Below are 27,454 nucleotides of genomic sequence, written 5' to 3'. Positions count from 1 at the left end.
TGCCATCCCCCTTTCAGGATTGATGTTGCTAGAAAGCAGTGCTAGAAACCAGTCCAATCCACAGCAAGTACATTGCTCCTTCAGTGTCAGATTTAGCCACCCCAGTGGCTAAATACCCAAACCATGATATCCATCATTTCATTATTGACAAATATTTTCTTTGACTTGATCTATAACAATAACAATGTATTAACTGCAAAGCATTCAATGACAATGATTTCCTTTCTACAATTAGTCATTCATTGCTATTTAATGTCCCACACTTTGTTATTGCTTGATTAATTTATAGTTTTTATTATTTTATTAATATTGTTTTCTTCCTTGGTTATTATTTATTTAGAATCTCTGGGGTGCATGATTATACTGGAATAATTCCAAAATATAATGAATTAATATTTTTTTTTATCTGTTGAACAGCGAGGGTTGAACTGGTGTCTGGTTTTCGACTTGAATGCCCAGTTGTAAAGGAACCCCTGTGCCTCTGATCAGTGCCACTGACCTAGCCATTAAAAGTTCAGTTGGTGGTGCAGTGGAGCTAAGACAGGCTCCCCGCCTGCCGTTTGCTTCCCAGAAGTGGCAGCATATCCTTCCATCAGCTCATAGGACTAGCAACAGTCAGGGGCTTCTGCACACTCTACCCCCACGCTGCAAGTTCCGGTGCTGCAGCTCCCATTGGCTGGGAACCACGGCCAAAGGGAACTAGGATTGGTGCCTATGAACAGGGTAGCATGCAGAAAACCGGGCGGTGCTTCCACCAAGGAGCCTGAGGGGGGACATAATGCTGTTTGAGATAAGCGCCACCTGGAGCCTGCATCCCTGAGCCTGTGCCCTAGCCCTGAGCCCCTTCCCCCTTCTGAATCCCTTTGGCCCAACCCAGTGCACCCTTCTACCTACATCACTCCAGTCCCCGTCCCAGCCCCGATCCCTCTGCTGCACTCCAAACTCCTCCATCCCAGCATGGAGCCCCCACACCAACCCCCTCATCCCCAGACCACTCCAGAGTCTGCATCTCCAGTCACAGTCCTCACACATTCCCCTACCCTGGCCCTGATTCCCCCTCTTACCCTCTAAACCTCTCATCCCCAGCCACACCCCAGAGCCTTCATTCCCAGCTGGGGCCCTCATCCTGTCCCCTGCACCCTAACCCCCTGCCTCAGCGTGAGCCCCCTTCCACACGCTGAACCCCTCAGCTCCATCATAGAGCCCCCTTTTGCTCTCCAAAACCTCATCCACTGCCCCACATCAGAGCCCACACCCTTATCCAGAATCCTCGCCCCCACCCAAAACCCAATCGCCTGCCCTGGCACAGTGAAAATGACTGTGTGAGGGTGGGAAGAGCAATCAACAGAGAGAGAGGGGATGGACTAGGCAGGGGACAAGGACTTGGAGGGAGGCAGAGTAAGGGGTGGGGCAAAGGGATTAGGTTTATTGCTACTAGGACATCTAGAACCCTACAAACATCTTGCTCCTAGAACAGTGAAGAGGTGTTTTCTAAATATAAGGGCTCATGCTTCTTTAGTGTTACAGCATTGAAAATTTCAAAGCTGGAAGCATTTTCAGTGTTATATTCCACAGTGATTTTCCTAGAAAAAAACTAGTCTGCATTGATGAAATAGTGTCTTCAAACACACATAGGTTTACCCGATGGTCAGATCCTGAAATAGACAAATGTCTAAGACCTGGATCCTACATTATATAGCACATTGATGTTCCTGTGTAAACCCCTTTGAAATCAGCTGGGTACTGGGTAGGTGTACCAGTCAGCCCACACACTTATATTGTTTTAGGACTTAAGTGTTTATCTGCTTGAAAAATTATGTATGTGCTACTTGTATAGAGAAAAAACAACAAATGGAAGATTTCCTAATGAGATTCAATGGCTAAGGACATTTCCAATTCAGGCAGGGTGGGGGGACATATCCACTGTATGGGATGGTGGTGGAAAATAAAAATATGCGGGTTCTAGGGCAGTTGTTCAAAACTGGATATTTTTGTCCCCTATATTGGATAAGAGATGAAAATACAGGAGTGTTCTAATTCTAGAGGGTCATGGAGATTCTATAACAAGTGAAACCTTGTCAGAGAACCTCAAGCGTGCACTTGTATAACAGGTTTTGAACAAGTCTGGTGCAGTATTTACTACTGCAGTATAAAGGGTTGGGTTGCTTGCTGTGTATTTGAAGCTGGCATTTTACCAAGGAAGTAAACTTTTTGATTTTTTCATTGTTATTTTGTGACAGCAAAGCTATTTTCATTATTTCACCACATGAAGTGAAACTCAATATTCTCTCTCCTAAGCACTGATTCAAATGCATTAATGTAAGTGCGTTTGCATGAGGATTGTATGGTGACAGCACAAATTATTTATGCAGAGAGAAGCAAGATAAAATTTCTTTTAAGAGTTCTTTAGCATATCAGTTTGATAACGGTCAAAACACCTTTACTGCCATTAAATATTTACCAAGACTTGGCTTTTGGAAGAGGGGCAGTTCAGTGCAGTGTGTTTGGCTCCATGCAATGCTATTGATTAGCTATCAGAAGGACATAGTTAATGAGTAACTTGAGGTATTACAGAACACTCCACATTCTTGTCAATTCTTTTCTCTGAAGATGACCTAAAATAAAGTCAGTTACAACTGGCATTCACCCTGCTACAGATTGCACAAGCGCACCTTCACTATGCACAAAAGGTTCAGGAGAATCAGTTGATCAGTGCTTAAGCAATCCTTGCTAGTGGTTGTTGTCATTGCTGTTGGACTTCAGAACTGAACATGTTTACATTTAATTAGAGAGGGCACGCGGTTTACTTCGCACAGTAGCTATCAATATCGAATCAGAATTGATTTCCGCTGTCTCTCCCAAATGACTATTTCCTTCAAACTAATTAAAAAAGGCCCATAACAATGACTCATACAGTTTTTAAAGCAAGGTAAACAGTATTCCCTGGAGATGAAAATAAAAGTAAATAGCACAGTGTGGTCATTAAGTTTAACTTTTTTAAAGTGATTCTGCCTGTGTTATAATACGTTCCAGTGTTATCAGATTGCTGATATATCATAAGTATCACTTTCAACTGAGTGGACACTTTACTGGGTACTTCAGTTTTCAGAGGCAGGATTCTTATTCCTTTCATGTTTATTATTCTTGCTGTTTAAGAAATACAGCATAGTGATATGCTACCATAGACAGGCAACTCTTTTTCAGGGAGGGCTTGTACTATTTAAAAAAATAATCTTTAAAACTATTCATAAACATAGGGATGATTTTGTTTGTGCCCTTTATTTTTAATGTGCAACTCCTAAAAGCAAAGCTTATTTCCTCTGTATGTAGTTTCCATTTGATTTTCTTAGGGGGGTATTCAGATGTAAAGTCAAACAACCAAGATGGCACAGATTATTAAAGCCTCCAACCACATATGACATGGTGCTGGGCCCTGGCCAGCAAGAGAAGCAAGGTCCAAACGTGCAATTTGCTGTGCACTTTCAACATCCAGAAAAGTCAGTAAGAATTGAGGAGCCTTTGCACCCTAGGTGTTGCTACACTGCAGGGTTTAACTCAAAATAAGCTATACAAATTGAGCTATGTCAATTGCACAGCTTATTTCAAAATAGGGAGAGTCTACACAGCACTTATTTCAAAATGGAGCATTCTTCCTCCAACTTCCCTTATTCCTCGAACAATGAAGTTTACAGGAGTCAGAGTAAGAAGTCCTCCAGCCTGATAGTATTTCAACATTATTTCAAAATAACTGCCTGCGGACTACGTTATTTTGGAATAATGCTAGTTATTTCGAAATAATGTTGCAGTGTAAATGTGTGCCCTCAGAACACAGTTAATACCTCATTGGATGCAGCTCTGGGATTTGATCCTCACATCAGTGAAAAAGAGTTTGGAGAATCAGGCTCATCATAAGGATAAATAAAGGAGAGTAATATCTATTGCTTTTTTTATTTTCTACCAAGTTAAATTTGCATAAAAATATCTGTAATATTTTAAATATAATCAAGGGTTTTTTTAAAAAAATATGTTCAGTTTTTAGCAAAAATGTGAACTGCTTTTAAAACTGGTGTATTTAGACACACAATAAATATATTTTTTTAAAATAATGTTTTTAAACAATTGGGGGTTGATCCTCAAACCCATTCCAGATACTTTATGCTGCTATAAACCCTTGGCTTAGGCAAATTCTCCATTGACATGTAGCCAGTATAGCTGGCTTTACTCGATCCATTCACAAAGATTTCCTTATGTAGGGGGCAGTGACACTCTATGTTGGCCTCTAATAGTTCTAATTAATGCAGTGGCCTCCACAAGCCAGCTGAAGTTAACTTTCACTTAATGCTGGATTTTACCCATCAGCCTAAGCTCTGGTCTGATGCAGCTGTTAACTTAGCCCTTTATGTGTAAAATAATCAGGTTTATCTAGTAGATTGTAAATGTGAAAACATAGATACCATCATAAACATCTCTTTTAATTATTAAGGTAACTTTTAACGACTTGCCAATTGTACCTTCAATTAATAGATAAAGTTACTTCAGTATCTATTTAATGTGTTAAAGTTATTTAGTTACCCAAAATAATTGGCAGGTATTTAAGGATGACCAGACTGCACTAATTGTCAATAAATAGTAGATAAAAGGTAAAAAAAATTCTAGAACTTTTTATGGGGAAACAAAAACGATACTGCTCAAAGCCACTCTGCATATTGATACATTTTACCTAGTTTGAAAGGGTGTTTCAGAGATGCACCAGTAGCAACAGAGTCACATGTCTATGATGTAGCCTCAGTGGCACACAGAATGAACTTCCATCATAAACAGTCTCTTCTAAGTCTTTTCCTGTGGTAAGAGTCAGTATGGAAGGAATTGGCCTTCTGAAATCCCTGAAAATTACATATTCCAACCTCATTCATGGTCGGCTTCATGCTCTTTGTTCTATATACTTTCTATAGAAGTGTGCCCTGTGTAGGTTGGGCATGACTCCACCATTACAGTTGTCTTTTTCTCAATTGGTGCAAGACTGCAACATGCCTGGATTGTCTTGAGTTTCAAGGATGCACAAATATGATATGTCCCAATGTCTATACCAAACCCTGTACACAACTACCCAGTTGTTGTCATGGTTTTATTGGTCCCAGGATATTAGATAGGCAATGGTGGGTGAGGTAATGAGGTGAGGCTTTTATATGACCCATTTCTGGTGGTGAAGAGCTCTGTGTAAACTAAAAAGCTTGTCTCTTATCAGCAACATAACTTGGTCCAATTAACAATATTAACTCATCTACTTTCTCTCTGTACAATATCCTGTATACTTTGTTTCATATGAAGATTATGAACAGCCAGTTCTATGCTAATGTTCATCAGAAACATTCAGATTGCTCACAGAAAAATGTCGGTGTATAATGTAATAAATATCAATGGGCACCCACAACAATTGCAGTTACTAATCTGAAAACCAAAAATCCACAAATGTAGAAGCAAAGAAATATTAGATTATATGTAAGGGTGTCCACTGCAAATAATAGATACGTGCATGTGGAGGCTCTTTAAAATATATAACTAGTCTAATCATACACACACAGAAACAGAAATTAAGAATTAAGGCAGCAAATCCAGAATATCTTGTTCTGTGTTATATTGATGCTTTTACTGCACTCATCACCATAGGATCTGAGCGTCTCCAAGTAGTGCATTAAATAATGTGACCAACATCTGTCACATGTTTGTTCTCTCATTCTGTTCCCAAGGTTAGAAGTGTGTTCAGTCAAGCATTTTGCTTTGGTCTTTTAATATAATATATATAGCAACAGATAAGTGTGGCTATATTATTGAAGAAAGCAAGGTCAAAGAAATGTGCCTAGCACTTAGAACAGTAGGTGGTGAGGTTTATGATAGTCCTCTGTTGTTTTGGGGTCCATTCCACAGTGTGCAATTAACCCCTTTGAGGAGGCTGTCTCCTGCACAGAGAAACTTGATTCAGTATCCTACAGGAAGTTTGAAAATGGCGGTTGGCTTGCTCCGTTATGAGCTTGCTCAGGAGAAAAAGGTTTGACTCTGAAGAGTACTTAACTAGATTCAATGTGTCCAAGGAGGCTTTTCTTTCAATGTGGATTAGATTATTCACGTGAAGTAACTCATGTACTTGTAGAGGAAATCCTATTTTGCAGCCAAAATAGCTCAGATGCAGGTGCCTTATAGATTTCATAGGTTCAGGCCTGAAGAAATCTGACACCAGGTTGTCAAAGAAACGTATTCCCTTTGAGATACTATTCCCTCACCTCCTCAAATCCTACTTTGGTTAATCACTGGTTATCTCAAGGATTCTCTTCACCAAGTTCAAAATGCAAAAATGTTATAAATTCTGAAGAACATAAGAGATTTCAGGACTCATGAAGGCAACCAAATGCAACCAATGGAACAAAGGTAATGCATTGATGTAGCAAATAGGCTAGATAGTTGGCCATGAAACAGCAGTGCAAAAGTGCCCTAAAGCTGCCCTGTATGGGTAGTTGAAGATTCTCCAAAATCTGGTTTGGGGGTTGTTTGTGTGTGTTCTGATGACACGTAGGAGGCCCAAACATTGATCAGGACCCCTTTGTGCAGGACATTCCATAAACAAATAGGGAGGGTTACAGGGATATACTGGTTAAGTTGGGAAGGGGCACGGCCCAAGAACTGCTATACTCTAGTGGTTCCCAGCAAATGTAAGAGCCCCTTGGAGACTGTTTTAGCTGGTGCAAGTTAGAAGAGTCGTGATTCTGCTGTAACATTGAGGGCGAATAAGTCTTAGCTGTGCAGGTGGTTGGGGGGAGTGCACAGCTGGCATACAACTGTTTTTGAAACCTCCCCTCCCTATCTCGTTACAGTTCAGACAAGTCTTTTATTTGAAGCCATCACATCCAAGATCAGCCAGGAAAGAGATAGGTGTATGTGCTACAGCAGCCCAAGAGGCAGAAAGCTTTGATCCTTTCTCACTCTCAAACATTTTGGGTGTTGGAAAGAATTGTTCTTAAGACGTGGCCTCCTGTATATCATAGATCTATTAGGCTCCAGCTCCACGGGGCCTGCCATGAAGAGTGGTGCCCCAGCCCAGCCTGAGGGGGCCAATCTAGCCCTTCCCCCCACCTGCCCTTCTTTTAATTGATTAACCAGTTAAACAATATGTTAAATGGGATTTTAACCAGTTAAATGGGATTTTACATCCCTAAGATCTATACCATCAAAATGGTTTATCTGGGATTAATTTTCCTCTAAAATTATAAAGAAATGAATATTTTATTCAGTAAATACATAATTGTTGGAAAAGAATGAGCAACTACTACTATTCCCCTTTATTTGGCTCTAGTGAGGCCACATCTGGAGTATTGGGTCTAGTTCTGGGCCCCCCACTATTGAAACGATGTGGACACACTGGAGAGGGTCCAGCGGAGGGCAACCAAAATGATTAGTGGGCTGGAACACGTGACCTATGAGGACAGGCTGAGGGATTTGGGTTTGTTTAGTCTGCAGAAGAGAAGAGTGAGGTGGGATTTGATAGCAGCCTTCAACTTCCTGAAGGGAGGTTCCAAAGAGGATGGAGAGAGACTGTTCTCAGTAGTGACAGATGGCACAACGAGGAGCAATGGGCTCAAGTTACGGGGAGGGGGAGAGCTAGGTTGGATATTAGGAAAAACTATTTCACTAGGGCTGTGTCCAGACTCAGGGGTTTTTTCGGGAAAAGTAGCCTTTTTCCGAAAAAACTTCCCCTGGGTCCAGACTCAAGCCGCGTTTTTTCGAAATTAAATCGAAAGAACGCGGCTTTTCTTTCGATGGCGGTAAACCTCATTTCACGAGGAAGAACTCCTTCTTTCGAAAGTTCATCTTTCGAAAGAAGGCGTTCTTCAATGTAAATAGGGCTTCTTCGAAAGAGAGCATCCAGACTCACTGGATGCTTTCTTTCGAAAAAGCAAGCCGCTTTTTCGAAAGTTCAACGTGCAGTCTAGACGCTCTCTTTCGAAAGAGGCTCTTTCGAAAGTATCTTTCGAAAGAGCCTCTTTCGAAAGAGGCTTGCAGTCTAGACATAGCCTAGGAGGGTGGTGAAGTACTGGAATGGGTTACCTAGGAGGTGGTAGAATTTCCATCCCTAGAGGTTTTTAAGTCTCGGCTTGACAAAGCTTTGGCTGGGTTGATTTAGTTTTGGGCAGGGGGCTGGACTCAATGACCTCTTGAGGTCTCTTCCAGCCCTGGGATTCTATGATTCTATGTCAGTGGATGAGGTCATATATGGCCAAGCCTAGCAGTCAGAGTGTAATACAGGCTGAGTGGTCAGAGTCCAAAAGTCAGAGTCAAGGGGTGACTCAGAATCAAAATTAGGAACCAGGGTCAAGAATCACAGGCGAAGTCAAAGGATGAAGGCCAGACCTAAGGGTCAAGAAAAGAGTCAAAGTCAATAGTCAGAGCTAAGGGTTGGATCCAGATTACAGGAGTCGAGTCAGGCAGAAGCAAGGCTGGGCCAGGACTGGAATAAGACTGGGTTCATGGCAGGATCTGGGCTATAGCCATGGAGAAACAAATGAGGAGCAGGGTTTACAACAAGGTGAGCACAGGGAGCCCAGCTACTGCTGCTTCTGGGCTTAAGAACTGACCTGCTAGATGCAGTGTGGTCTGTCATCCTAAGTTATTAGGGTGTCAGGAATACTGAGAAGGCACAGCAGCTGGGTCTTACACTTGATACACTTATCTAAGGAGAGAAGGTTTTAATAAAACATAGGCTGAAGTGAAAAAAATGGGGCAATGAAAATAACTTACATGTATATACAATAGCCCTCTAGACTGGCTTGCAGTATATAACATGTCAGAATCACTTTATCCAGGACGAAAACACAGTCACCTCTGCAGTCAAACATGTAACCAAGAGCTTTAGACACAATATCTCTCGGCCAATATTTTCAAAGTGGGTGTCTAAAATTAAGCTCCCAAATCAATAGTTGGATATATAAATAAACAGCTTGATATTCCCGAGTGCTGAAAAACCCATTCACTCCCATCTAAGCCAAGGTGATGGTGAAGTTGGATGTTTAGCACTTTTTGAACACAGGTCACTTGTTTAGGTATCTAAATACTAAGTTAATCTACAGTGCAGTTAAAAACCTGCAGTTGGCCAGTGCCAGTTATAGGGCAGTTTAATTGTAGTGTAGCTATCCAGGCTTGGTCTGGAGCCAAATATCTATACCACAGCCCCTTAGCTTGAGCCCCAGAAGCCCAAGTCACCTGGCACAGAATAGCTGCAAGTGTCTCATCACAGTGTAGATATACCCTTAGGGGCTCAGCTTTTAGGCTCCCATTTTTGAAAATCTTGGCCAAAGAGTGTAAAAATGGAGCATCCTTAATTTGCAGCTTTTAGCACTACTTCCAAATGCTGCTGTTAACTTTTTCTAGTAGTGCTCAGTAGTTGCCCACTAGAATAAACCATCAATTCATACATTTTATATGATGGACTACTAATATGATTTTATTATTTTAATGCCTCTACTCTATGGATTTGTCATGTCCCTTCATAAATTATGGATATTTTCAAAATGTCGGGATTTAATTGAATAGATGCTTCATACCATTTGCAAACTACATCAGGTGCTATGTGTAATGACATACCCATGTTCTAACTTTTAACTTTTAGATTTCTATTAATTCATCAATATTTTACTTATACATGTATATTATAGTTTAATTTGTATGTGATTTTCTATAAAGCTTATCGGGGAGAGGGAATGTTTTCTGTATAAATGTAATAACAAAAAGTAAGGAAAATAAATACACCACTGCACACGAGCATCCTGGATGCAAGGTTTGACTGGAGTGTTTTATTCACCCTGCATTTCAGAGAAGAGAATAGGATAACACACTTGAAAGAATGGTTGATATTTTCATAGTCATCATTCTGATGTGACTTCGGATGATATTCATTGATATGGTAACAGCTTTTGTCAATTTCTAGTATACATACACTTTCCCATGACCAATTGTCTTTGTTGACAGACCATTCAATTTCAGTAGGCCCTCCCCAATGTGCTGGATAGACTGGATATAAAGCTTTGTGGGTGTTATAAGGAGCAAGCATATTTGTATAAAATATGTCATGTAAGGTGTCAATGAAAAAGTTATGATTTGCTGAATATGATTATCCTGTTTATATGCATGTATCATTTTTGTATCTGGAGTTATGAATATTGACTATACATTTCTCACATATGTAGAAGCAAAGAAATTTTAGATTATATGAAAGGGTGTGCATTGCAAATAACAGATACACATGTCTGGAGGCTCTTTAAAATGTATAACTAGTCTAATCATATGCACACAGAGAAATTCAGAATTAAGGCAGCAAATCCAGAATATCCTGTTCTGTGTTATATTGGTGCTTATACTGCACTCATCACCATAGTATCTGAGCATCTCCAAGTAGTGTATCCTAAATTAAGATATAAGCTATCTATTCATTATAACATTTTTGTTACTACCACTTTTATTGTAAATGTGCTTCCTGAATTTCTTCTACCTTTGCTCCCATTTCACACATAGATGAATGATGGAATGGAAAGTAGAAATGGAGTAGACCTTCTGTCTCATCCATTACCTGGTCAGTGCAAGGCATTCTCTATTTAGCATTTTACACAGGAATATGTCAAAGCACACTCCAGAACTTTTAGCACATGGTTGCAGGATTTACATGGCCAGTTAGTGCTCAGTAAGCTAGTGCACTGTAGATTCACACCCTGGTTTGTAATTTCCATGAGGCTATGGAATTGGCCCAGTGATTACCATCTGATGATAAGTAACATATTTCTGCCCAATAAACATTTTTAGGAACAGTTTATCCTTGCAAAAATATTACTACCTTATTTAAACCAAAATCAGGAAAGGATTTGAGATTGCTGACACTGAGGTTGCTTAGAGTTAAGCTAGCCTGTGCAAAATATATTTCAGAAAAGCACATTAATTTCATGATTTTGTTTTACTCCATTGTACTTTTACTCCCTTTGGACCATATTCTGATATCGTTACCCAAGTTGAGTAATAGTTTACTTCACAAGCAATCCCATTAAAGTCAGTGGGGCAACTGATGCTGTTCAAAATGAATTAAGGGCATCAGAATTTATTCCTCTGTTTCATTCTACTCACTTATTTCAATATTTAATGAGAAAACAGCTGAATCTTCCATTGCACAATCAATAATTCATGGTAATTAATTCAGTTTATTGTAAATCACACATCCAACTTTATTATGCAACCTGTAGAAAAGGTATGCTTAAATGTGGCACAGATTTTATTTTTAAAGATTTGATTATGGAATGCATTCTATTTTTTCTTTTGTTTTCTTTTGGAATTTTTAAATACTGTCTGTATACTTGAAAAGAAGCTTTTAAAATATATTTTTATTTTAAAAACTGATCAAAATTAATATAACAAGCTTTTCCAGCTTAGTGGTATGTCTCTGCATTTCCAATCTTCCTGTTTTGTTACCTAATAAAGATTTTGTTTCACAATTAATTTATATTGATATATGTGTAATATTTTTAAATCTATCAATATCATTTAAGTGTGGTATTCTTGCAATCCAGACTAACCTTATCTAACCTTATACTGTGAGTCAATAAAATGTATCTTTTTTGTTTTGTTTTCCCAGTTTACACAATTCTCTATCCCAAGAAGCGAGTCTTAAGGATCAGTTTAACTGTACTCTTAGTACATATGAAGATGCACTGAAAAGCAGAGAGGATATTGTAGCCATCACATATCACCAAAATGAGCAGCTAGCTACCCAGCTGCAGCAAGCCATGACAGAGCGAACAAACATGGAATTAAAGCTTCAGCAAGCTTTAGAAGCTTCACAAGAGGCCAATGAAAAAGTTCAAACGTAAGTCAATTCACAAATATTATTCCTCCTGATGTTTAAAGTGTAGTCACAAAAGTGGCTGTTTAAAAATGGCTTCCTCTGACTCACAGATTGGCTTCTTGTTGTACGGTTGAGAGCCATTTCCACTGCTGTAGTGACAAAACATAGTGCCTTAGTGATATATAACCAACCCACCTTTGGGAGAAGGATTTGACTGGACATTAAGGGGTGGGGACAATTGTCTGGCTTATTGAAAAAGGGTGGGCCTCTGTAATGGGCCCATGGTGCAACCTGGAAATGGGAAGGTACCACTGAGCCCTTTGACTCGCCAGCTTGGACTCCTTCTCTCACTGTGCTGCTGTGACAAGCTGCAGGCCACTCCCAGTCCTGCACTCAAACAGACCTTTACACATGCAGGCATACACAGAGCTGCAGTTTCATGAATGCTTCTCCTTGGCCATTTATGAACTAACAATAGAGAGATTCCAGTTAGCTCCCTCCCTCTTCCTCCCTTCCTCTCCCCCTCCCCTCTGCATAGGACCTCAATGCTGTACTGTCTTACCATGATCAAAAGTTTGTCCTGTTTATTTCTTAGTCTGGCCCTCCCTCGATGTGGAGAGGGAGCCCCTATTCCTCAGCAGATTCCCCAGGCACTTCAACCAAACCACATTGTTTTTGGTAAAATTTATAAACCAGATTTATTAAGTTCAGAAAGATAGATATTAACTGATTATAAGTAGTGGCATACAGATCAAAGGTGATTACCATAAGAAATTAAACAAGAACCATCTAAGTTCTCTAAATTTAGGATTTGAATCAATGATAAGACGTGAATCAAGCAGATGGAACAAGCAGTCTAACAGGCTTCCATACAGAGGCAGACTGCTTTCTTTCCTTCCTGGAACCCCGTTTTCCAACATTAGTCTTTTTGTCTAAGGTGTTTCCATGTGTTGTGTTATAGGGTAGTAAGGCCCCATAATGATGGGACGTCCTTGTTTATAGTTTTTGCCATGTGGAGGGAACTACTTAGTTTTAAGCCAAGGCCTCCAGCATAGTTTGTGGGAAAATACAGACACTAAAGTGGAGTCCAGTGTTTCTTGATCTACTCACATACCCTTGCATGCGTCAATGAGTTATGGTAGCCATTATCCATATACTGACTGAAGAGTTCATAGGTGAGGCGAGCCTTTCCCTTGACCAATTGTCTTTGTTGATGGGCCATTCAACTTCAGTAGGCCCTTTATAGTGTGCTAGATAGACTTGATATAAAGCTTTGTGGGTGTTATCAAGAGCAAGCATATTTGAAATACGATCACAGTGAAAAATGCATAGTCAATATGCATAACTCCTGGTGCAAAAATGATAAATGCATATAAACAGGATAATCATATCATAAAATCATAACCTTTTCATTGACACTTTACATGACATATTTTATACAAGATGCTTTATAATTACGTCATAATTATATCACTATGATTAATATGTGGTGCAGTGTGTCAATTTCTTTAAAAGCTAGAGAGCTAGGGAGAGACTTTCTGCAACAACTGTGGGCCAGGTCAGCAAAGGGGCACTGACCCAACTGTCCCCATCTGATGAGAAGAGAGGGAAACTATATAGTTCCATGCCAGAGCAGGAAAAGCTTTCTTTTGCTTGGATCAGGACCCTTCTACCCATGGATGTGATGAAATACTGGGATTTGTCAGGATTCTCTGTGGGCATAGATTGCTCTTTTCTTGGAGAGCTGGGAAATGAATATTTTCTTTCCCATCAGATTAGGGATTTTCAGCTTCCCCACAGTGGATTGGGGGAAACTGGAGGGTGGGATGAGGGCTCCTATTTCTAGTGCAGCAGGGAGGCAACCCACCTCTTTAATAGCCTCCTCTGATGTGCATTTGAATGGGAAGACATGATGATGTCCCAGCAGCAGGTTAGCTGGGGACCAAACTGGGTAATGGGAATGATTGACAGAATCTCCCTGGGTATCTATTACCTGTCCTGTGTACTTTTATCTATCAGGAACTCCTGGACATTTAAGAATAAAGTTGCAGCCTAATTGAACTACATCCTGTGTCATCTGCCTTATTCCAGCATAGCCAAACAATGAGCTAGATTCTGAGTTTATGTAGCATAGACATAACTGTTAACTGTGCTCCATCTGTGGCACCCTTATGGTGGTGATGCACAAACTGGAAAGGAGAACACAACTTGACTTTCAGATCCCAGGGAGCATGTACAGAGTTATTCAAGGCAACATCACTTTTCTTCCAAATATACCAGATGTGTATCCAAGTCAATAAGAGACAATGAACATGGAAACTCACAAGGTCAATTAATTGTTAATTATGAGTGATAGTTGAATTTTTAAATAACTAGCTGATAAAACAAAGATTTGACTTTGTAGTCTGCTTTACAATAAGGATATGTCTAGACTACATGGCTCTGTCGCCAGAGCCATATAGATTAGTTTACTAGATATACCCAAATGAAGCAACGATTTAAATAATTGCCGCTTCATTTAAATTAAAATGGCTGCAGCGCTGAGCCGATCAGCTGTTTGTCAGCTCAGCACGCTAGTCTGGATGCTCTGCGGTAGACATTAAAGGTATTTGTCGACTGCCCCGTTATGCCTCGTGGGATGAGGTTTACTGCAGGGCGGCCCTTTATCCTGCCTGCCCCAGTGCCGCCCGTGCCGTCCCGAACCCACCCGACCTGACCCGATCCTGGGGGAGGCGGGATTCAAACCCACGACCCTGTCCTCCCCAGGCGGGAGGACAGAGCCATGTAGTCTAGACTTACCCTAAGTTACATATAATTATTATAGAGCAAGTCAAACTCAGCTCATGAATTTAAATTAGACTATTTGTACACATGCCTAATATTTGCTTTAGTATATATTTCATAAATTGCCAATGTATACACTTTCCAACCTGTTGCTATAAATCATGGATGGGCAAGAGGGACACCGTTTGCCAGGGTTAATCCATGGTAGGCAACCAGCATTTTACTTACCTCCATGTATGCAGGTACAACCTCTTGTAGCTCCCATTGGCTGGGAATGGTGGTCCATGTCCAACAGGAGCTGCAAGAAGCTGTATCTGTGCACATGCAGGTAAATAAAGTGCTGGTGGCCTGCAAGGGGCTAACATTGGTGAACTGGTTTATTGCTCGCTTCACTATAAATGCTCACCTAACATACTGTTCAATATTGTAAAAAATGAATCACACAGACAGAAAGAATACAGCATACTGTTAAAGGGAATGTGTGCATGTTAATTCTAAATTTCTGACATAGTCTCCAATATGAAGACTCCAAATTTGGCCTTATTCTCACTGAAAAGCAAGGATATTTAATAGTTGTCATGAGAAGGTATTTTTATTTCTCAGAATAGTATGCTCACCCCTTCTCTGGGGAAAGATGTGCTCTGTTTTGTTCTGTGTTGTTACTTTCTTGATCAATATTAATGTCCTTAGATCAGAACAAAGCTGTAAAATTATATATTTTATACACAGTACAAACAAAATCCTAAGAATTCTGTTTTTATTTATTATGCCTGTAAATTCTTTGCCCATAGTTCCCATTGCTGAATCAGGGCAAATTTGCAGACCATATCTCTTCATTTCTTGGCCCTGTTCACTCCTATATGACACCTGAAGGCTCCAAAATGAGCTTTCTATAAGCTTTTTGGTGGTGGTGCTAGAATCAGGTTATAGTTTCCCCCTTTTCGTTCCACATCTGCCAACAAATTTCCTACTGTGCATAATATATTCACATAGCATCCAGAAATTAGTTCATAATTCATTTCAGGCATCCAGTAAGATTTTACACTCTCTTCGAAAAAATAGATTTAGTACATAGGAGCTGATTTTTTGTATCAACTTTTGAAAAATGAATGTATATTTTCTATATTATTTAGTGTCAACACTGTGCTGTACAGAACTTGGAAGACTCATGGTCCATGTCCTGACATCCATTAAACCTTCCTTTGTTCTAGTATAATTTTAAAGCTGTCATGTTACTGTTTTTTCATCTTAGTTAAAAACACTTCCTACCTGTATTTGTAAAGAGGGAATTTATAGGCCAATATTTGTCCCAGCGAATATTTTTCAGTCATGTTTTTAATCCCCTGAAACCAAAGTGGTTATAATAGAAGGGCAGACACAACTTGAGCTATAGTGGTGCCAATGCACTGTCATAATGAAAATAATTCATCAATTTAACTTTCTTAGCTACTTGGGAAAATTTCTGTCTGGTTAGTTTCATTATTGCTAAAATTAATCCTCTAGCAAAATTAAACAGTTGGTTGAAGTCTTTTGATCACAATAGCATGCCCTTTTTATCAAGAAACTGTGGAAATGCTCAGTGTCTTCCCAGCACCCAGTCATCCACCCCCATCTTATAATTCAACCTGCAAACAGATTAAGCAGCTGAGTTTGTGGAAAGTGTGTTTACTTTGAGCTAAGAACCCTTGTGTGACACTATAGAGATTCCACTGACACCTCTGGGAGAACTACACAGACAGTTCCTGCTCATCAGCAGGGAAACCAGGCTGAGAATTCACAATTTCTTTGTAACCTCAACTGCTTCATTCAAATCGGTGTTTGGCAATTAGGCAGCAACTAGTTTGTTAGCTTTACTTTTTTATGATCTAGGATGTTCTGCATTTCCAAAAGGACTGACAGTTTTAAAACCCATCAACTTGAAAGCCTTTGCTATATTAGTATTTAATTTTTATCATTATCCTATAAAGATTTTTATTGTATTTTTATTTATAATATGAAACTAAATTTCATAGCCCAATTGAGAATTCAAAGTATAACTTACCGCTGCTTCTCCATAACATCTTAAAAAATGCCAAAACAAAGTATAATTCTGATTTGTAAATGAAGTACTTTCTGGAGAACTGCTAAGTTATTTTATATTTTTCAGTGTTATTGTAATGGGCTTAGAGTTAAAAAAGGGAAATAATGATGAGATTGATTAAAGAAGAATAATTAAAAGTATTATTAATCGAAGTAAAAATCAAGTTTGTCAAGCAAATCTTTCTTAATATCATTTACTGACATACCACACTTTAGATTATCAGTTCTTTAACATTATTGAAGAAATTATTAAAGAAATTAAGATTTTAAAATCTTTATTCTTACAATATATGTTATGTCAATAGTTTAGAAAACAGCACAGCTTTCATTTCTCCATCTAAGGTGGTGCTGTTGGGTTTAATCTATTTGTATATATATTAAGTTACGTAACTGTCTCTGTTGCTCTCTAAATTTAGTTTCCCATATAAATTAGTGCACTGGCCTTTGATATGTGGACACAAACCATCTAAAAAGTTGCTGGATTCCAGCCCATGTGAAGCAGATGTGAACCATATGACCCATAAAGGGAATACAATGGCATTTGCTTATAGCACACTTGGATATAGCAAAATACTCTCACTTTTTTTTCAGTGTATTACAGTATACAAATAGCAATATATAGACAATATATGATATGCATTCTAGTAAATATTTAATAGATAAGATCTGTTGCATAGAAACCTGGACAAATTTTTTTATCAAAATTAGTTTTGACCAAAAAAAGATTTAGCAATACCAAAACGTTTTGAGAATTTTTGTCAGTTTCTCCAAATTATTTCCATTGTTGGAAAAACCTTTGTAAAAAAAATTCTGTTTGAGTTTGCCTTTTTTCAAAATAAAAAGTTTTTTATTTTTAATTAAAACATTTTTATTTTCATACATCCTTTAATTTTCTTTCATTAAAATGTTATATTTTCTAACTAAAGAATTTAATTTCTGGGTAAAACTAAAGATTTCATTTGATTCAAAACAAAAAAAAACACTTTTTGGTTTTACTATTTTTGGTTCAATCCCAAATGAATTTTTATATATATTTTTAGAATAGGCAGCAAATATAATGAAATACCTATGCAGAACTAGGAAAATATTTAAAACTCTGCAATAGTATATGTAATTGTCAGACTATAAATAAATATAATTTTCCATAAGTAAATATTTTTATTTAATTTTGATCAGCAAAGTATTTGGGCCAGTGGCATAAATCCACCTGAAGTGGTAGCACATAGACAAAAAGCCCCTATAAATTTGCCCTGCTGGTGAGGCTAGCTGTTGCAGCCTCAAAAAGAAAGTGCGGTTGACTTGAAGGAGGTAGAGCCAAGCCAGCTGTAAGATGCCATAAATTAATTAGTACTTCTGCCCACCTGGATCGTATGAAGCCTAGGCTGGATTTTAAGATGATTCTCCCTGATGGAACTGCTGCGGATTGTCAGTGGCCATCCTGTTCACTAAAAGTAGGAGGAGGTCCTGATATCGTGCCAAATCAATGTCAATAATTTATCAGAAAATACTGATATGGTAATGATGTATTCTCCCCAAGAAGATCTCCACTTCTATAACATTAGTCTAAAGGATAATGCAAATTTAAGTGTATGAGATTTTACTGATGGGTATTAAAAGAATAATTTAATGACACTGGATAGATCCATCAGGTCGTCTGACTGTGTGTGTGTGTGTGTGTGTGTACATGCACGCACGTGCACACACAGAATATTTCTACACATGCCTCTGAAATGACATATATAAATGTAGAACAGAAGTTTATGATCTGGATGTTAAAATAAAAATCTAATACAATAAATATAAACTGTGATAAATGCATGTACATACATTTTGCCAAGTTAGTGGACTAAGAAAATATATAAAAGTGACAACACTCTTAGTTTTATCTATAATTGTTTATTGAAACTCAGTTCTTTAAAAAAAATATAAGAATCCTGTTTCTGCTTTTCAGTTGGAAAAAACACAAGAAAAAAATTAAGTACATCATATATAATTAGGTAATTTCAACAAAGGGACTTTACAATATCTTATAAAAGATATATTTAATCTTATCTGTGATTTGCCCAATTTGTTGGTGATTTCTTTTAAGTAAAATAGAATGAGAATTCCTGCATGTTCCTTCCCAACATAATCCTTACTGTTAATGGAATGTATCAATTTTGCACAATCCTGCACTTTTCCCATTGCATTTCTGGTGTGCAAGCTCTTTATATTTTCAGGTATTTTGCTATAAAATTTTGTTTTGCTTCTTTGCTCTGCATAACAAGTATTTCCATTAACAAGACACACAAAAATGAATATTTTCTCTTTTCATTTTATATTGGCATTTGACACGTGAAAAGACTGTGAAAATGAAAGGGAATGAGTACTGAACATTTAATGAACATTAGAATCCTCTGCCTCTGAAAGTAAAACTAATCTGCCTTCTGAGTATAGGAGTTGTGTGCATTTCACATCAATGTCCAAGACGTTCTCTAGTGCCCACTGGAGGGTCTAATCTTCCTCAGAATGATCTGAGCAGTGCAGTTCAAGAACAAGAATGAATCTTTGAATAATCACACCACAATGTGAGGTGACCCTCAGACAGGGGACTGACCAGATACACATATGGGTTTTGGGAAGACTCTCTGATGCTCTTTTTTAACACAGCTGTGAGAAGAATGTGGCTAAGACCCAGTAGTCTTTCTGGAGTATAGCTGGCAAAGGAAACCATGAGGAGAAGAGAATTTAACACATGGGTGTTAGAGAGTCCGCTTCATTGATGCGATCTGAGGGGAATGCCTAATGACTGGAAGAATCAAACTTGGCAATGAAAACACAAAGCTCTTTTCATCAATTCAAACGCAGAGTCTAAAGCTGCAGATGGTTACCTCCAGCCTTGTCTATTCAGTGTGGGGTTTTATAAAATGGCACTTTGGTGAATACTAACAGATCAAAACAAAGATTTAATAACATAAAGATGTGGTGTTCGTTTTTAAATGAGGATACAGGTCAGTGTCTCAGAAAAGGATAAAATGGGTATCTTTTATTGGTAGGTCTAAAGTCTTTTGAGATTTTTAACTGCAAGCATGATATCTTTAATGTACAGATTATATTCTGCAGAGCACAACTCTTGTTAAACAGGCAACAGATTAAAAACTAGATTTCAGGATTGTTATGCTGATTGAGTCTTTTTCTTCTGTGTAAATGCTATTAACTAGTTATCGCCCTATTATAATCATACCTAAATATGGTTAGCTGATGTGTATGTGGTGGCATGTACAGTTTTACTCATTCTTCAAAGATAAGGATGGCTCTGGTTAATTAAAAATTACAAGCAGAAGCACTGTGCAAAAGAAAAAAGATGTACATTCATGGAGAATAAAAGCTATTTGTTTTGGAGAAATTACCCAATATTAGAGAATTCAGCTGCCTTTACTTTAAATATCACAAATAAGTTTCTCTATTTTGGGGCTTTCGCGATACTTAGTTTACTCCTGTTAGTTTAGTAATATGTTTATGATTACATGCTTAAATTCCTTTACTAAATGTAGACTTGATTCTTTCCCTTCATTATAAAAGAGGGATTTTGGGGATGATAGCACCAAATTATCTAATGGAGTAAATGGGTGCAATTTCATTCATTTTAATGGAGTTTTCCCCCTATATGCCAGAAAAAAATTTGGTCCATAATGTCAAAAGTGAGTTTGATATTAAAGAAGAGTGCTTATAATTCTGTGTCAGTGAAAATTTGTACTGGTGCTGAATAATCAGTAGTCTTTTTAACATTATTTTGAGGGTAATTTTAATGAGTTCTGGAACATAAAATAAGCTCTGTTATTTTGTAGAAGAATATAAATATGGGGCCAGCTGATGTGAATCAACCTAGCTTTATTGATTTGAACTACACCGATTTACCACAACTCAGGATCTGGACCATAATTTATAGTGCAATACGTTGTATATACCCCCAAAAATAGCTAGAATAGACAACTGAGTAAAGGCTAAATCTGGAGAGTTTCTACAAACTATTGTTTTTAAAGACAATACAGTTAATGTCTGGTGTCAGTAGTGTCTGGCCCTGTGAAGGTCTGTGAGTGACAAGATTAGTGTAACAGGACAGTGATGAAAATTAACAACTTTATGGAGTTTTATAACTAGATCAAAAGTTATTGAGTAGGTTCTATGGGGGTGAGAGGAGGGGAGAGAAAATGCTAGGTGAGGACTCTGGTGTCCTGGAAGGAATGCAGTTATTCAAAGCAGATTATGTATATTGCCTGGCTATACCAAAAAAAAAGAACAAAAGATATTTGACATAAGTTTAATCAGGCCACAACTTGATTATCAAATGTCTGGGACTACTTGGCCGATAAAAGTGTACATTGCAGGTAACCCCTTGTTAATTCTATAACTACCTATGAGGCTTTTACTAGCTCCCCTCTGATTCCATTCTCCAAGTCCTTCTGGCAAATGTATTGCCAGGACTTCTTTTTGCATCTCAAATTTATTGCCAGGGCCTTACCATACCAGGGGAAAGGGAGTTTTCACAACTCTCACTCTTTTTCTACCCACCTCCCTCCATCAAATGTCAGGACCTTACTGTCCACTCCCTCATAGGAGAGGTTAAAGATGGGCTATAAGAATGGGGGAGAGGTTGGCTCCCACCCATACCAATTATAGGAGTCCTCAACCCCTCCTTCCCCCAATTGTTCCTTTAATAAACACCTCTTTTAAGTCCTTTTCCAAGTCATTTATCCAGTCACTGTATGCCTTCCCTATGAAGTACCTGCACTGGACATCCATGCTACACATAAGCAATGAGTTGCAACACAAGGCCTATTGCTCGTCACACCATGCGTGAACAGAGCCCTTCCTGAACTGTCAGTGGGGAAGGTGAAAAAACCCCAACTTCAACCATGTCAATATGGTGTTATGGGGAAAATTCCTTCCCAGCTCCCCTAAAAAGGGGATGGCTAGTGCAATGCCCACAGCAAGTCTTGTCCTAGCCTGGTTCTTTACCATGTTGAGGGGAGAAAGGGTGGGTTCTGATTCAGCCTGCTGTGTGTAAAAGGGCGGTTTCAGACACAGGGATTCCCCTTTTAAGCCCTGAATTTCTAGGGGATGTTTCAGTAACCATGCTGATCCCTTTTGCAGCAGTTTTCATCTCTCCCACCCCCAGCCATAAAGCAGTTTCATTCTTCAGGCCAGCCAGTCAAATACCCCTTCCTCCCCCTTCTTAAAGGTATAGGGTGGTCATTGAATGATCAGTTGCTAGCACCTCCACCAATAGTTGGTGCAGTATCCTTAGAGCTAAGGTGTTGTCTTGTTTTGATATAATGGTCTGGCTTTTGTGGGAAAGGGCAGATTTGAGGAAGTTTTGAGTCCCACCTTGTATGATAGTGTTGTTACTTGCAGTGTCCCAGTAAAACTATTGATTTCTTCATGTGAGTATTACAATGTATCATGGGCCCCATTAAGCCTTTAAGCTCAGCTTGCTGGCATTTAGAGAGTTTGGGAAGGCAACGCCGAGCGGCAAGACTTCCAAATGCACAAAAGTACAGTGCATTCCAATGGAACTCTACAAAGTGTGCCACAGCTGATGCAAACTTTCTTAGGCACATGAGGAAGTCTGAAATGAAAAAAAAACCCAAAAGTAAGATTTGAATAAAGTTGCTAGATTTTGTGACACTGGGTATAGAAACTTAGTCTGCTCTAGGGCATAAGACTTGTGAAGAATTAAGACATTAAAATATATAAAGATGTTCATGTGCAATGTAACTGACAGCAATGTACAGTATTCAAACAATTTATTTAGGTGTTTTAAAGTAATTACACATACCACAGTTGTTTGAAACCCTAAATAATCCCTATTATTATTCCACTCAGCAAAATTTCATTTGCCCTGATAATGTTATGCAGGAACTAACATGTGAGGTGAAATTACAACTTAAAAAGTAAGTCAGTGAACCAGCTATCTAGGTATATCTAATTGTACAGGTAGTGATTAAAAAAACAAACAAGTTGGTGAGGGTATGTTTAGATATAAAAGAACTTAATAAAGCTATAAAGTAAAAGCAATTTCCTCCCTTAGTCATTGGAGAAATAAGCATTAAAATAGACTGGAGCTGAATATTTATTTGTGTTAGATGCATGTCACTCATGACAAATTTGTCTGGATAGTTAGAGAATGTTGTGGGTATAATACATTCTCACATCTCTTGGTGTGATATTAAAGAAGAGTGCTATAATTCTGTGTCAGTGAAAATTTGTACTGGTGCTGAATAATCAGTAGTCTTTTAACATTATTTTGAGGGTATATCTAGTGTGCTATTCATGTTCCATAAAAAGTAAAGATCATTCTTGCAAAATTCTCATGCACATTTCCTAGCCCAGGCATAAAATCTAATCACCCATTCTTTGCCATGTTGATTGAGGATAATTTTAAAATACTTTACTTGCTTGTAAAAATCAATTGTTTACCCTGGGTGAGTGTCCAGTTAGAATTTTGTAATCCAAGCTAGGAGCAGTTGATGGTATCACTGATTCTGTTGATTTTGTGGCCCAAGAAGGGAATACAATACTAGAAGTTGTGGCACGGAAATAATGCTGTACATTTAATAAAGGCAAATGCTGCAAGGCTAGCAATAGGGTAAGACATTTCCATCTGTAATAACTGGAGAAGTCATTAAGCAGGGTGACACTAAAGTAGAAGCTAACACAAAACTTCTGTTAACTTAAAAGTAAATAGGAATAACAGATTGGAATGGTAATGTACTTTCCCAAATTCCCAAATAGCACAGTAACTCTTTGCTTAAAGAATTACTAACTACTGTGAATAACTATGGAAATTGAAACATACTAATATAGAGAAGAAACTGTAAATAAAACCCCTTATTTTGTAATATTTATATCAAAACAAATGGACTGGCAGGTGCTGCCTAACAAAGTGGATAAAGCTAATTATTGTTCCATTTCCTTTTGCTTCTATATCACTGATTCAAAGAGGAGCGGAACAAGAATCCTTCCCCTCATAGGAAAAAAATGTTGTATTTTGGGCAGAAAGATTTCATCAGTACATGTATGGGAATAAATTCCTGGTACAATTTGCACATAATACCTTAGAGTGTTTAAAAAATGTCGAATAAAATAAAATATATATGTATGAGATTGCAAAGGTTTCAGTTTAACCTAAACTACATGCTCAGTGACATCTTGGCTATAACATCTTCACTCTTTATGGCACAATTACCAGGACTCGCATTTATTATCAGAGTCATTTACCTTTACCATGGAGGACCATGGCACAGAAGAACAGGTTAATGCACTTACCAGTTTCTACTGGTAGATGCAAGAAACAGTAAGTGTAACCCTCACACCTACTGTATGTGGTGTATTGTCCCATGTAGTGACATTTAAGAGAGAAAGAATGATTTTGCTCTACGCAACCTGTTTTTTAAAACCTCCAATAGGGATTCCATAGCCTCCCATGGAAGTCTATTGCAGTGCTTACGTATCCTTCTAGTTAGAATATCTAACCTAAATCTCCCTTGCTGCAGATTTCTCTGATTACTTCTTGTCCTACCTTCTCCCCAGGCCCCAGGGAGAAGCCGATGGGCATGGGATGTGCCCTCACTTACCCGGGGGAGAAGCTGTGGGGGGGCGCAAGGTCCCCACCATCTTGAGCCACCCCAGAGAGAAGCCTGCAGCTACCCCCACCCTCTCCCTTGAGTCCCCCACCCCTTCCCTTCCTTCCAACCTCCTGCTTTGACTCCTGCACTGCCCACCATCTGCCCTTAGCCCTCCTCAACCCCCAACCCTGACTCCTGTACCCCCAATGTCTCTGGCCTCCTGCCCTGAGCTCCCAACCACATGGTGGAGCCAGGAGCGGGAGCTGGCCACCGCTCATGGGAGGCCAGAAGCAAAAGCAGGCCTCCTCCCCAAGCCGGACTGCCAGCTTACCTGTTGTTGGGGGGCGGGAGGGCGGGAGCAGAAGCCAGCTACCCACACACACAGGATGGCCGCCTGTGCATGTGGGGGGCACTAGAACGTGTGGGGGGGAGGGCTGCACAGGATCCTGCTTAATCTATTAGCTGGTTAAACCTAAGGTTTAAGCAGTTAACTTATTAACTGGGATTTTACATCCCTACTGTACAGTACAATTACCTAGTGGACATGAGTTCAGAAACTAATTTTAAAACATAATGAAGATTCTTGTGAACCCTTGAAACATAAATTCACAAAGGAATTCACTGATGTGCATCAACACTGTTCAGGAACTTTCTCCAAGTACCGAAATGTGTAGGTGTTCCAGGAATAATGCTTTAGTGTTCCGAGAATAAAGCAGTACTTCTGATGGCAGGCTATTCTGTTGCTATTCTGTAAGTAGTATGTCTCAGCCCTGGCCTCTCTTAATTGTTAATACAGTTTGATACATACTGATTAACTAGGTTGAGATATCATCTTGATATCATGAAATATAAGGCAATATATTAATAAAAATATTTAAATAGGAATTAAGGTAAAATGAAAACTGGGTAAATTCCACTGATGCATCCCTCAACATCTACTAGCCAGACTGTGGTGACCCTTCAGCACAGAAATAAATGTTATCTATTTGCCATATCTGAGTCTTTCCTAACACTTCCTGTTTCTTTTAGGCTATCCCATAATACATCAGACATTGACATCAAATACCAAAAAATCTCATTGAAACCTGAGTCTCTGGGATGTCATAGAATGATATCTTTCTCTAGGCATCACCAATGCTATGGGTTGAAGTGAAATTTCTGGCATCTGATAGCTTATGTTGAATGGCAATATTATTTTCAGTAAAAACACTATGAGTCCTGTGGCACCTTAACTATTTACAGATTTATTTGGGCATAAGCTTTCATGGGCAAAAACTCACTTCATCAGACACAAGCATGCAGCTTATGCCCAAATAAATCTGTTAGTCTCTAAGGGTATGTCTACACTACAAAGTTAATTCGAACTAACAGCCGTTGGTTCAAATTAACTTTCATAGGCACTACACAGGCAAACTGCTAGTTCGAACTTAATTCGAACTAGTGGAGCGCTTAATTCGAACTAGGTAAACCTCATTCTACGAGGACCAACACCTAGTTTGAATTAAGTAGTTCGAATTAAGGGCTGTGTAGCCACTTAATTCGAACTAGTGGGAGGCTAGCCCTTCCCAGCTTGCCCTGGTGGCCACTCTGGGCACAACCAGGGAAACTCGTCTGCCCCCCTCCCGGCCCCGGAGCCCTTAAAGGGACACAGTCTGGCTACGGTGCCCGTGCCAGGTACAAGCCTGCCAGCACCCAGCCAGCAGACCCTGCATCTGGCACAGCACGAGCCTGCCACCCAGCCCTCCACCTCTTCCCGGGACCAGGTGGCGGCTCCCAGGAGCCTGCCCGGGGCCGCAAGAGGACCTCATCCAGGGTTGGGGGAAGGCCTCCAACGTCCACAACCTCTGCACTAGGCACAGGAAAGTGGCAGTCTGGGGCAGGATAGCTGCCAGCCTGGCCACCAAAGGCCACATACGAACCCAGCAGCAGGTTTGCATGAAAATCAAGGTGGTCCAGTGAGACCCCCGACCGTGAGCTTAGAACATAAGAACATAAGAATGGGCGTACTGGATCAGACCAAAGGTCCATCTAGCCCAGTAGCCTGTCTGCCACAGCGGCCAACACCAGCTACCCCAGAGGGGATGGACTGAAGACAATGACCAAGCCATTTGTCTTGTGCCATCCATCTCCAGCCTTCCACAAACAGAGGCTAGGGACACCATTCCTACCCCCTAGCTAATAGCACTCCATGGACCCAACCTCCATGATTTTATCTAACTTCTCTTTAAACTCTGTTATAGTTCTAGCCTTCACAGCCTCCTGTGGCAAGGAGTTCCACAGGTTGACCATTTGCTTTGTGAAGAAGAACTTTCTGTTATTAGTTTGAAGCCTGCTACCCATTCATTTCATTTGGTGTCCTCTAGTCCTCCTATTATGGGAACTAATGAAGTACTTTTCTTTATGCACCCTCTCCATACCACTCATGCTTTTATATATCTCTATCATATCCCCCCTCAGTCTCCTCTTTTCTAAGCTGAGAAGTCCCAGTCTCTTTAGCCTCTCTTCATATGGGACCTGTTCCAAACCCCTCATCATTTTAGTTGCCCTTTTCAGAACCCTTTCCAAGGTCAAAATATCTTTTTTGAGGTGAGGACACCATGTCTGTACACTGTACTGAAGATATGGCGTACCATAGTTTGATACTTCCCCTCCTCCTTCTTCCCCTGGCTTCCCCCTTCCAGCTCCCTCCTCCCAGGTTTCCCCCTCCCCTCTCTTTCCCTCTCCCACCTCCTGTTCCCAGTCTCCCCAGAGGCTAATCCCCCCCCCCAGTTTTGTTAAATAAAGAGAGTTTCTATTTTTGAACACAAGTGTCCTTTATTTTGTACATCAGGAAGGGGGGCTAGGGAGGGGTAAGTGGAAGGAGGTGAGGGAGGAATGGGGTATGAGCCCCCGATGGGGAGGACTGGGGTGGCTGTGTGGGCTCCTCGTGGTGGAAGGTCTCCTGCAGCCCCCAATTGACACACACACACACCCGGATGGCAGCCTGCGGCAAGTGTAGCCGGGCTGATGGCCGAGTGCTGTGATGTGCCAAGTGTGGGCACTCAGGGCACTCCAAGTCAGGACTGCTTTGCTGTCCCTCATCGAGGTAGACAAGCAAGCGGGGAACCCTGAG

General features: G+C 39.7%; 1 protein-coding gene across 9 annotated transcripts in view; it reads left to right on the top strand.

The window, feature by feature from the left end:
• The window catches only part of MIPOL1 (mirror-image polydactyly 1), a 302,089-nt gene that overhangs the window by 249,978 nt on the left and 24,657 nt on the right, over nt 1-27,454 (top strand). For all 9 annotated transcript variants that reach the window (XM_075926916.1, XM_075926909.1, XM_075926912.1 and 6 more), the window contains one exon: nt 11,663-11,893. In XM_075926916.1, the coding sequence (XP_075783031.1) occupies nt 11,663-11,893 (231 nt within the window). The remainder of the gene's footprint in view (nt 1-11,662; nt 11,894-27,454) is intronic.

Source organism: Pelodiscus sinensis, chromosome 4 (assembly GCF_049634645.1).
Source record: "Pelodiscus sinensis isolate JC-2024 chromosome 4, ASM4963464v1, whole genome shotgun sequence".
NCBI classification, from domain to species: Eukaryota; Metazoa; Chordata; order Testudines; family Trionychidae; genus Pelodiscus; species Pelodiscus sinensis.
This window is presented reverse-complemented; position numbering and strand designations above follow the sequence as displayed.